The sequence below is a fragment of the Mastigoproctus giganteus genome, chromosome 1 (assembly GCF_048544385.1).
Source record: "Mastigoproctus giganteus isolate SK-2022 chromosome 1, ASM4854438v1, whole genome shotgun sequence".
Classification (NCBI taxonomy): Eukaryota; Metazoa; Arthropoda; class Arachnida; order Uropygi; family Thelyphonidae; genus Mastigoproctus; species Mastigoproctus giganteus.
Window position 1 is genome coordinate 264,632,485 of NC_143575.1, and position 13,535 is coordinate 264,646,019.

Sequence of the window (13,535 nt, forward strand, 5' to 3'; positions counted from 1 at the left end):
GGCCAATCGATATGCTGGAAATCAGAACTATGTTCCTCAACCCATTTCTGCACATCAAGTGCCTGATGGCTAGGTGCATTGTCATCTTGGAAGACACCATTGCCATTCGGGAAAAAGTGTAACATAAAGGGGTGTACACAGTCAGCAAGCAGTTGACGATAGCAGAGATCACTGATACGTTGTTCCACATGCACCAGGGGTCCAAGTTCCTGCCAGTGAAACATGCCCCACACCATACAACCGCCTCTGCTGGCCTGCATTTTTGATACCATGCATGATGGATGATGTTATTGACAGGCTCATGTTATTGACACTAAATCCGTACACGACCATCCACCGTGTGGAGTAAATAATGTGACTCATCCAACCAGCACACCTTCCAGTCTTCTAATGTCCAACTTACATGCTCTTTGCACCAGGCAAGTCTTTTACGCCAATGAATCTTGGTTAGGAGAGGATGCCGTAAGGGTCATCTGCTGGTATAGCCCATACGTGCGAGCATGTGACGCACGGTCATTTCAGATATTGTACGAGATATTCAGATATTGTATTACCACCATTTGCAGCGCCTCCGTAGCCAGGTGGGAAGGCGCAGCAGTGCGTAGCACATGCTTCTTGATTAGACCGGGGTTCGAGCCCGTCACCACCAAATAGGGAGGATGCGGAAAGGTCAGGGAATGACCACCGCATATCCCAGAGCAATATGGCCTTAGTTGCTAATGCTCCTAAAAACCAAAATAACAAATAACCACCATTTGCAGCAAAAGGTGTATTTCAAGTGACGCTATTACACACTCCAAAATGTGTAGCATATTTCTAATGACATCTTTAATGTGCTACCAAAATTCTTGGCAACTGTCAACTTCAGTGGTATTTACCAGGGATGGGCAACCTCCAGCCTGAAGTTGGCCCGCGGTCATTTTTGAAATATATATAATAAACATCCTGCTGAAGAATATATATCACGAAATTATGTTTATTGTAATTTTTATTATACTTGCTGTTATTAAATTGTTTTTAACATTTTGACTGCGTGACATCTAATAAATCATTTGAATTTGTGCCATATGTTACAACCTGAGAAGTAGTAGTATTTTCAAATGGTAAGCATAGTTTTAGCATTGTTTTAGTAAGTAGTTTTTTTTTGTTTTTTTTTTTTTTGGTAGTTGTTGGCGCATTGGCTTCTGTGGCCATAATGCACCTCCCAAGGTTTTTGCAGTACTTTGATCCAAGCCCGAGGTGGGATTCGAACCCGCGACCTTTGGGTTGCTAGGCAGGTAATTTACCCACCTGGCTAGCCCGGTTGCCTTAGTAAGTAGTAGTATTGTCAAACGGTAAGCATAGCTTCTGGCAACACTGATAAGCAGGCACAGACTTGCATGCAGTCAGTAGTAGTTCCCAGACCCTCGGCTCTACAGAATGTGATTGCAATGCAAGTGTATTGTGAGTTTAAATGGCAAATGTCAGTGAATAATTGACAGATAAGAGTAAATAATTTGGAGAGGATTTATCATTTTATTTTTATGGAGGTATTTATTGAAACCTATCGCAATACATAATTGAAAATCTAAGATTATTAAGGTTTTGTAAAATCTTTGAAATTATAATAATTTTCAATTTAATTTTTTTATAATTGCATACTGTAATTGTATTTTTGCAATTTTTTTATTTTGAGTTTGTATTTAATTTTTCTTATCAATAAAATTAATTATGTGTATGAGTATATATAAATATTACAATAACTGTTTACGACAATTTTTTCATTATACACCGTTTTAATAATCCTAAAAATCATGGAAAACTAAAAAAAAATTGGCCTGCACGTACCTCACAGACATTTTATTTGGCCCACCATTTAAAAAGGTTGCCCACCCCTGGTATACAACCATGCCTTTGATATAACACTACAGATAAAAATCAATGGAGCTATATTGAAAAACTCACACTAGCAGGGCTTTTGTGGATTTATTGGATGATTGTTTTCTACATCAGCATGTTCGGGAGGCAACTAGAGGGAGTAATACTCTTGATTTGATTATCAGCAGTGATTCTTCATGCATTAAGAATCTGCAGATAAATGAACCACTAGGTGGCAGTGATCACAGTGTGCTGAAGTGGGATTTACTCAAAGAGGTAACTACCATTAGGGGTAAAGGGAAGGGTTATTGCTTCCGTAAAGGCGACTACGATGGACTGAGACAGTATTTAAATTCTATACAGTGGGACCAACTGATGATGTTACCAACAGCAAATTCAAAATGGGAAGCATTCAAAGAACTTATCTTGGAAACTACTAGGCTTTACATACCAACTAAGAAATATTGTTCAAGGTTTAGGCCAAAATAAATGTCAGATGAACTAATGAGGCATATGGCAGAGAAGAAAAATGCATGGGATACTTACAAATTAACACATGACACAGAAGCCTATGATAGATACAAGTTGATATGCAACCAAGTTACAAAGGAGGTTAGGCAGGCGAAGGCAGATTACGAGAAATCCTTGGCAAGGGATGCAAAGAAAAACAGCAAAGAGTTCTTTACTTATGTAAACTCTAGAAGGAAGGGGATGAATCAGATTGGTCCACTTGATATTGATGGGTCAACTGTTGATGATCCTGCTCAGGTAGCTAACAAACTAAATGAATATTTTGCATCGACATTCACACATGAGGAGTTATTCAGCAAGGGGAATGCCAGAGATGTATTCAACTCTAGCAGTAAGCTACAGAATCTTGAAATAACTGAGAGTAAAGTGGAGGAGAAATTGATGAAGATAAACACAAGAAAGGCACCCGGGGTGGATGGGATCTATCCAGTTATATTAAAGGAGGCAGCAAAGGAAGTAAGCAAACCCTTAGCCATAGTTATGAGAGCTTCCTTGGACTCAGGGGAGGTACCCATGGACTGGAAATGTGCAAATGTGACCCCAATTCACAAAGGAGGATCAAAGGCTGAAACAAGTAATTATAGACCTGTGAGCTTAACTTCTGTTCCAGGAAAATTAATGGAGGCACTGGTTAAAGAAGCACTGCAGGATCATTTAGACAAGACTTCAGTTATAGCTCAGACACAGCATGGTTTTGTTAAGGGGAAGTCTTGCCTGACCAACTTGATTGGATACTATGATGCAGTCACAAAAGAGCTGGATGCAGGGAATAACTTTGATATTATATACTTGGATCTTAGAAAGGCTTTTGATACTGTTGCACATGGAAGACTGCTACACAAATTGGAGCAGTGTGACATTGGAGTCAAATTGCTGCTATGGATAAAGGGGTGGTTGAGGGGGAGAAGACAGAGAGTGGTAATCAATGGACACTGCTCATCGTGGACTGATGTTATTAGTGGAGTCCCTCAGGGCTCAGTGTTGGGTCCATTGTTGTTTTCTGTATTTATAAATGATATTGATGATGGTATATCAAGCTAAATGTCCAAGTTTGCAGATGATACAAAGGTTGGCAGGGTTGTCAAGGACACTACTGACACTATGCTGCTGCAACAGGATCTGGAAAGGTTGAGCAGATGGGCTGAGAGGTGGCAAATGAAGTTTAACATTGACAAATGTAAAGTACTACACATGGGAAACAGCAACCCCAGAGCAACGTATCAACTCTGTGGTACTACACTGACAATGGTAGAGAATGAAAGGGACTTGGGGGTGATTGTGCAGGCAGATATGAAGTTCTCTGAGCAGTGCAGACGGGCTGCAAGAGTAGCTCATGGAGTATTGTCATTGATATACAGGAATTTTTCCAGCAGGGATAAGGAGGTGATTATTCCATTGTATAAGGCAATGGTCAGGCCACACCTAGAGTACTGTATACAGGTCTGGAGGCCTCATTTCAAGAAGGATGTAGAGCTGCTGGAACGAGTACAGAGAAGGGCAACAAGATTAGTGAATGGAACAAAGGGGTGCTCTTACGAAGAAAGGCTTAAGTTTTGCAAATTACAGTGTCTGGAGACTAGGCACCAGCGAGGTGATCTGATAGAGGTTGAATGGTTTAAGCATGCTCAATGCTGATGGGATTCTTCCTCTAGCTCAGAAAAATCACCTGAGAGGGCATAAATTCAAATTGAGGAAAGACAGATGTAGGATAGACGTGCGGAAATTTGCCTTTAGCCAGCGGGTGGTTGGTTGGTGGAACAGACTGCCATCCCTTGTGGTGGAGGTTGATAGCCTAAATAAGTTTAAGGCTCAGCTGGACAGGTATTTTGAACGAACAGAGGGGTGAAGTGGAAGTGGGTTTTTTTTTTTTTTTTTTTTTGGCTGATGCTGCATAAGCTTGCTTTCTTGCATCAAATGCCTCTACTAATGCTAATGCTAATGCTAATTTCACTGGAGAATCATAACCATGATCCATCCATCACATTTCACAAAAGATAAGGATAATGATTATTCAGGAGGAACTGTACTAATCATATGAAAGGGTGCAGGTTCATCATCATGCAACCAAAGTAATATCTACCAAAAGCACATCTAAAACAGTCAGAAAGAAAATATCCCTTGCCATAAAGATGATCCAGTAATGTATGCAGAAATAAACATGTCCTCAACTATTTGATCAGACATTGCCAGATACCACTGTTGGTGGTATCTAACATCCATGGTATATGGGCTGTGCCTTTCCTACTTATGTTGGTTGTGGATACTATGGTATGCAATTTTTCGTAAAACAAGCCACATGTTCAGAGGATCTTGGTAAAGAACAGGGATCTTCTGCACACTTCTTTAATAGCCATATAAAGTACAATAGGCTCATCGTGGCAGAAAGTCCATATGCAGCCATGCACAGATCTTTCGATGTGATAGGGATACATCTTGTAAATCCTCCACACAAAGGACTATTATGTTTCCACACGTACGACTACTATCCTTTAACTTGGATCATGGTCAACAGCATCCATTATTTCTTTCAACAAGTCTGAACTGTGTACTGCTTGAGCTGTATGCACTATGACTGGATGGTAGATGTAGCTGTATGACTTGGATGGTAGAAAAAATAATTGAGTGAAAGAATTTTGTCTATCAAACTGATGCAGATTTGGATTATTTTTGTCTGCAGCATCTGGCAGTTACAGGCCCATTTCCCATGGACAATAATTAATTAAATCACATATCTTAGGTAGGTGCATTTGCTAATACTAGATGCATATAAATTAAATCAGAAGTTGAGAATTCCATAATTAGTCTAAACTGTCATGAACTTATATGATAGCAAGCCTCTTATTGCATTCAACAACACAATGATATGGTAATATAAACTGCATTAACATATAAACAGATAATAGATTAAATTAATACATACTGTTATAATGGTTAAAATATAAATATTTTTAAATTTTTCTTAAGGATTCATTTCTGCTTGGTCATTAGATAAGCACACTGAAATAAAAAAAGAAATATTTCTGTTCCAGTTCTCCCTTCTGTGCTCTCCCCATTCAGTTCCTGTTTTTAACTTTTAGTTTCTAAACTACACAGTAATAGTTTAGCTTATTCTGTTGTTTTTCTTAGGTAAACTGAAAGTTTCATGCAGGATGGTGGGGCAGATATCCTAGGCTCTCCAACAATAACAACATCTGACACATCTTGGTTCTATAATTATAAAGTCTCACTGTAATTCCAGTTTAGGTTTTAGTCATTCAGTTCATCATGTTTTGCATCAATTAGCTTTAACTTCCATTATTCACTACAGCTGCAGTTGTAACTCTCTGTGGGCACAAAGACAGAGTTTCAGTGTAACATCAAAATGTCACCAAACTATCTTAAATATGTACCAAAGTGGAAAGATCTCAACAAATATCTTAAATCAGTTTCATGGCATAAATTTATTTATGCCATGAAATTATTTGTATTTAAATTAAATCAAATTTAATTTAAATACAAATAATTTCAGTAATCAAATCGTGTGTATTTATTTATCATCTATTAAGATGAAAATCCACATATCATGTGGTTTTTCATTTTTCACACATCAAGTGGAAGCATTACCCTGTAAATCAATGGGCATGAAATGCACATTTCTTTTTAATAAATTTTTTTTCTGGATTCACATCAACTGTGTCATATGTAAAACATAATGCAAAACCTGTAAGGAAGTTTTACATAATTTAAAAATTTAAATTATGTTGGCTTTGCATCCCTTTCTCTTATACCAGAAGTGACATCATGAAATTTTCACATCATTTTTCTTAAGAATTTATTTCTTCTTAACTGTTACACAGGTACCATAAAAATAATAAAGAAATTTTTCTGTTCCCAGTTCTTTTTTCTGAAACTGTTTGCAAAAAAACCCTCAAGAACATTTTCAGCTCCTTCTGTTGTCAGAAATCCACTGTAGAATTCAAGTTGTGCAATTCTGAATCACCATGTACGTTAAATTTTATGCGTTGCATTACGAACTCAATCAGATAGTCAACATTTCATGAAGACACAAAAATGCTACTCCATATTACCGGTGAAGTATTTTGGAGCTGTGGAGATAAATTTGTTCTCTGTGTCAGCATAATGAATAATAAAATTACTTGAGACAACTGACTGAGCTGTATTAAAATAAATATAGAAAAATAAGTAAAAATAAGTTAAAAATAAATACAAACAACATATTAAAAGTAATAAAAATATAAACAAGATAAAAAATAAGCTAAAATCACAAAACATAAGTGAATACCTCTTAAGCTGGGGGCACCTCTTTGTCAAATAAACAGTGCATGGCACAATATAATATAAATAGAAGGTTTTGATATGTGGTAGAGGGAAAACCAATATATAATGATGTCAAAAAAATTGCAATTAATCAGAATCAGGATCTGGCAGTGATAAACAACATGCATTAGCAACAATATTCCAAGTGCCAGTTTTCATCGTATTGCAGGATAGTAGACTCCATAATGGGGTGGATGCAGGTACCTTTATTTGTGGTTAAAACTGGAGTTTGTTATAGATATATAGAGTGCCGTATGCCACAAGCAGAAATGGAAATTATGTGAGTCGTCAATAATTTCAACATTACTGGGGGTGGAGAGAAATCACACTTAACATGTTGTCAGTTCCAGTAATACTCAGTAATGGTGGAACATGAATGCTAATGGAATCTTCCTCTTGCTCAGAATACACACTTGAGGGGACATAAATTCAAACTGAGGAAAGACAGTTGCAGAATAGATGTGTGGAAATTTTCCTTTAGCTAGCGAGTGGTTGATTGTTGGAACAAACGTCCATCTGTTGTTGTGGAAGTTAATAGCTTAAATAGATTCAAGGAAGAACTGGATAAACTTGAAGTGCAAATTGACAAGTGAAATGAGAAGTTTATTTATTTATTTTTTGGCTAATACTGTATAAACTTGCTTTCTTGCATCATATGCCACTATGCTAAGGCTAACAAGCAAAATTCACAGTGCCAATAGCCTCTACATGCTCATGAATGTGGTGTTCCAATCTCCTGCCAGATTCACCAATGTAACATACTCCATAATCCAGCAAAATCTGTTATACTATAAACAGAAGTGCCCAATTTCTACTATTAGAGACTGATATTTTTAAAGGTGTGATCCTGATTTACTCCAACGTAGTCTCCCTGTTTGCTTCTGTTCCTGCCAAACAAGACATCAAATGTTCTACACAGTTCTCGGTTGGGGAATACTACAGTGAAAGAATGAACGGCGCACTTTCTGTAGAGAATATTTGAACTGTGTCAAATTTGTGTTTCACTGGGACAATGGTCAACAATTCTTTACGCTGGCAGATTTCAGGGTGCAGACAGACATGGGTGCCTCACTCAGCTTTGTTATAGCTAACGTTGCTACAGAGGAGCTGAAATTAATATCTTTTCGAATTTGCCAAATTCAATCTTGCTCTGGCAGTGTTATATTGACAATGTGTTCCCAGTCATTCCCTGGAAGTTCGGGACCTATAATTCTCAGTTATCTTAATTCCCCCATCCAGTTTATCATGGAATTAGAGACAGACAATGGGTCTTATTTCCCTGGATATGATGGTACACTGTGTGGGCTCACACCTTAAAACTTCTGTTTTTCAGGAAGAGAGAGAGAGAGAGAGAGAGAGAGAGAGAGAGAGAGAGAGAGAGAGAGTGAGTGAGTGAGTGAGTGAGTGTGGGGTCCAGAATATCAACTATGGACCAGCACATGCCCCTGGGCATATGGAGATTATTGCTTGTACTTTGTTTAGTCAAGTGTGGCCCCATTCCAGTTCTATGAGATACAGGGATACCAAAGTTGCTAAAATAAGGGTGGACTTAATGAGATATGGATACCCTTCCCTTGTTCTGGACTTGTGATATCACATAATAACAACAACATCCTCCCCTTGTGACGTTCAATTCTACCTACTGCCTACATCCTCCATTATCCTGTAGAGAATACTTCTGTAGAGAATACTACATGAGCTACTGCAAGAGTAGCTCATGGTGTATTGTCAATGATATATAGGAATTTTTCTAGCAAGGATAAGGAGGTGATTATTCCCTTGTATAAGGCAATGGTCAGGCCACACCTAGAGTACTGTATACAAGTCTGGAGGCTTCATTTCAAGAAGGATGTAGAGCTGCTGGAACGAGTACAGAGAAGGGCAACAAGATTAGTGAATGGAACAAAGGGGTGCTCTTACGAAGAAAGGCTTAAGTTTTGCAAATTACAGTGTCTGCAGACTAGGCACCAGCGAGGTGATCTGATAGAGGGGTATAAAGCCTTGAATGGTTTGAGCATGCTCAATGCTGATGGGATTCTGCCTCTTGCTCAGAATAATCACCTGATAGGGCATAAATTCAAATTGAGGAAAGACAGATGTAGGATAGACGTGCGGAAATTTGCCTTTAGCCAGCGGGTGGTTGGTTGATGGAACAGACTTTTATCCCTTGTCGTGGAAGTTGATAGCCTAAATAAGTTTAAGGCTCAGCTGGACAGGTATTTCGAACGAACAGAGGGGTGAAGTGGAAGTGGTTTTTTTTTTTTTTTTTGGCTGATGCTGCATCAGCTTGCTTTCTTGCATCAAATGCTAATCCGAGTGTTTCTGATCATCTTGCTAGTACTATGGAACTGTGGTATTAGATGTGTGCAACTCCCTGGCAGAAAGTTGTAGTCTCTCATTATTAAAGTAAGAATTCCTTCCCTTTGCTTATACAGTGGTTTTGTTTATTACATAAAATGCCTGGATTGTGGAGTGTGTCACATTGATGAATCTGGCAAGAGACTGTAAGACCACATTCATTATCATCAGAAAGCTACTGGCACTGCCAATTTTACTTTCTCCACCACTTCTGGGCATTACTGGAACAAACAAACAAGTTTGAACCCCACAATAACGTTGAGATTGCTGACCACTTGCATAATTTCCATTTTGGCTCATGACACTCCATATTTCTATATTGAGTCTCAATTTTAAACACAATAAAGGTGCCTACATCCACCACATTATGGAGTACACTATCTTACAACATGATGAGCACTGGCACATTTGAAATATTGTTGACGGTATACATCATTTACTGCAATCAGATTCTGATCCTAACTTATTTTTGTATATTTATTTTAATAAAGTTCAGCCTACTGTCTGAAGTAATTTTATTACTGATATGATCCCCGATGCATGAAGCCTTTTTTCTAATGTCAGCATAATGGTTTTACCATTCACTTGGAGAGATCCTTATGAAATTACAACTCAGTCCTTCTGGACTATTAACCTTTCATCCACTATTTTTAATGCTTACTTGATACCATCGAACCACACCTTCATCTTGATCTACTTCTCAGCCTATTACCATTCAGTTTTGCTTCAAAAATCTGTTTAGATAATGTCCCATCCTTACTATACGCACATACCATTTAAGATTAGAAGCATTAAAGGTCTCTTTGATCCAGGGTAAGTTAGATGAGCTCAGGCAGAGGAAATAGGGTCCTACCTTGGGAATTGTTCCAGAGATTTTTCAAATTTGTGCTATGCAAATTGGCTATAAACACTGGAAAACACAAGATATGCATTGTGCAGGTTGAAATCTCTGTATAATTTTCCTTAAGAGTGTCTGGGTACTTTGCACACAGTTCATAAATCCTTTGTAGAAGATTACACTAAAGGTAAGTTTCTCATATAAATGTTTAAAGTGAAATCAGTGAATCTAAATGTATATTTACATGCACGTTGAATGTTAATTACAGTAAAGAAGTTTGTTTCATGGAGGAATACTGCAACTGTGATTAATCTACTATCTTACATCTTTCTAAGGCAGTAGTATTTCAACCTAAGGTAATGAGCTGGCATTATCTCATTATTACATCTTGAAAATCAATCATTATTTATAACTCATTATTGTCATTACCATAAAAAAAAAAATTGATTCTATGAGACACATTCAGAAGACAACCACTTTTCTAAGGAAATTTACACAACAGGATTTTTCTGTACAACAAAAATAAAAACTTCACTACCTACTCAGGAAGACAAAGAAAAATTTAATGACCAAAATATATACATAATTTTAGAAAGAGTTTAAATATTCAAATTTCACAAAGTGCCAAACTGCATAATATTATAGAGTCTAGTACAATACACCACATCTGTTACTCAGTATTCTGTATTTATTCATACAGAATATCGAATATAAATTCTGTATATATTCTACATATGAATTCAGTATATATTCTATATTCATGCTTTGATAATAGTATCAAATACACCTATGTTTTACAAGACTTTTTTTTTTCTTTTGTGTGGTTTACAAATTGGACTCAGGGGAAGTCTCCACGAATGGAGATGTGCAAATGTATCTCCAATTCACAAAGGGAGATGGGGGATCACAGGGTGACATGAGTAATTACAGACCTGTTAGTTTAACTTCCGTTCCAGGAGAAAATAAGGGAGTCACTGGTTAAAGAAGCATTGCAGGATCATCTAGATATGACTGCAGTAATAATTCAGACACAGCATGGGTTTGTCAAGGGGGAGCAGTGTCTGACCAATCTGATTGGATACTATGATGTGGTCACAAAGGAACTGGATGCAAAAAATAATTTTGATATCATATACATGGATTTCAGGAAAACTTTTGATATTGTTGCACATGGAAGACTACTATACAAATTGGAGAAGTATCGCTATAAGAGCAAGTTGCTACAATGGATAAAAGGATGGTTGAGTGGGAGAAGACAGAGTGGTAATCAATGGTTACTGCTCTACATGGACTAATGTTATTAGTGGTGTCCCTCAGGGTTCGGTGTTGGGCCCTATGTTGTTTTGTATATTTATCAATGATACTGATAAACATATATCAAGCTTAATGTCAAAGTTTGCAGATGATACAAAGGTTGGCAGGGTTGTTATAACAGTAATGACAGTATGCTGCTTCAACTGGATCTCGATAAGTTGGGCAAATGGGCTGAGAAGTGGCAACTGAAGTTTAACATTGACAAATGCAAAGTACTGTATATGGGTAGCAATAACCCAAGAGAAATGTACCAACTGTGTACATTTCTCTTGTACTACTGGTACTACACTCAGGGAAGTGGAAAGTGAAGTGAAAAATACTTGGGGTAATTGTGCAGTCAGATATGAAGTTTGCTGAGCAGTGCAGATGGGCTGCCAGGGCAGGACATGGAGTCTTGTCAATGATATATAGGAATTTTTCTAGCAGGGATAGGGAGGTGATTATCCTGTTGTACAAGGACATGGCTCCTCATGGCAAAGTGTAAGCAACGGTGGGTCCCATAGGAGCCCAACAGCTAAATGGTCAGAGAAACAACAGACCACTCCCCACACACTTTTTAAATCTCTGGCCACCACAGAGTTCTGTGTCACTTACAAATAATACAACATGGAGATGGGAGAAACCCCTGGTGCTGTCAAACAACTAACACACTTGTACAAGGCAATACCTTGAGTACTGTGTACAGGTCTGGAGTCCTTATTTTAGGAACAATGTAGAGTTGCTAGAACGAGTAAAAAGAAGTGCAACAAGACTGGTGAGGGGAAAACAAAGGGGTGCTCTTACCAAGAAAGGCTTAAGTTCTGCAAACTGCAGCAACTGGAGAGTAGGCACATACGAGGTGATCTGACTGAGGTGTATAAGTCCTTGAATGGGTTCAGCAAGCTGAATGCTGATGGGATTCTTCCTCTTGCTCAGATTAAGAACCTGAGTGGGCATAGGTTCAAATTGAGGAAAGACAGTTGTAGAATAGATGTGCAGAAATTTGCCTTTAGCCAGCGGGCAGTTGATTGATGGAACAGACTTCCATCTTTTGTTGTGGCAGTTGATAGCCTAAATAAATTTAAGGCTGAGCTGGACAGGCATTTGGAACGAGTGGAGGGGTGAAATGGGACTTTTTTTTTTTTTTTTGATGATGCTGCATAAGCTTGCTTTCTTGCATCATATGCCTCTGCTAATGCTAATACATGTATATTTGTGTGTGTGTATGCATGTATGTGTGTGTGTGTATGTACAGTATCCATAAAGCGCCTCCAGAGATGCAGTTTGCTGCAAATCTATAGCTGCATCTGTTTATTTATAACATCCATCAAAAACCACATCATGCCACCAAAAGTATCCACATAGAGGCATATTATATACATGCAATTATAGATGGGCAGCAAACTGCACATCTATAGTTGCATGTTTATGGTATGCCTCGATGTGGATACCCTTGGTGACACAGAATAAATCCAACTTAGTTTCTTGCCAGATTCATTACAGCATCACACAAGGCTTTATTTGCTATATCTATCACGACATTCACAATAAGGGACTTCATATCAATTTCCTGCTGCATTTGTTGCAGCATTGCGGTGTCTATCAATCACAATGGCATTCATGATATGGGTCATTGGGTCAGAAATTCTGGTAATTGTGTTGTGATATACCATATTCTTAACATATCCTCCTCATGACAAAGTCTAGAGAGAGTAGCTTGAGGGGGGGTAGCCAAGGGATTGGCAAATCTCTACCAATTCATATTGCCAGAAATTCATCATGGAGATACTGAGATACAATATTAGGTAAGTGCAATATAGCCATAGTAGTCCTTGTGCTAATCCCCACACTCCAGCAATGTTATGCAGTGCTTGATGCCCTAAATTTACTTGACAAGTGTCTCAGATTCAGCATCTGAAATCTACATCATTCTGCAATAAGACAAGCTTCTCCCCCTCCTCCACTGAGGTTAAGCTGTTTGTCAGCATCTCAAAAGCAAATTTCTAGGAAGATGGATTGTTAATATACTGGCCATCTCATTTCCCAAACATAATCCTGTCTTCATGTGGGGTTATGTTACAGGCATGGCAAATATCACACTACGGCAACCAGGATTGATGACTTGAAGATCCATACCCTGAATGCCATTGAGACAAGACACTGTGATGCTGCAATGAATGAGGTGGCAAACTGATTATTAGCTAGATATATCCTGAGCCACCGAGTGTCCATATTAAGGTATATACAGTTAAGCAATAAAACTTTAAAATATTTATTACAAATTAACAGCAAACTGCATGTCTGTAGTTGCATTCATTTGTTTAGGGCATCTATTAAAAGT

The 13,535-nt window shown here is 38.1% G+C and overlaps 1 protein-coding gene across 2 annotated transcripts in view; it reads right to left on the bottom strand.

Annotated features, from left to right (window-relative positions):
• The window catches only part of ND-B8 (NADH dehydrogenase (ubiquinone) B8 subunit), a 75,022-nt gene that overhangs the window by 34,397 nt on the left and 27,090 nt on the right, over window positions 1-13,535 (bottom strand). The window contains exon 3 of one of the 2 annotated variants that reach the window (XM_090386093.1): window positions 5,420-5,711. The exons of the other annotated variant lie outside the window; for it this stretch is intronic. Coding sequence (XP_090242219.1) covers window positions 5,683-5,711 — 29 coding nt within the window. The 3' untranslated portion in view covers window positions 5,420-5,682. Of the gene's footprint in view, window positions 1-5,419; window positions 5,712-13,535 lie in introns of those variants that run through there. 2 annotated transcript variants of the gene reach the window in all.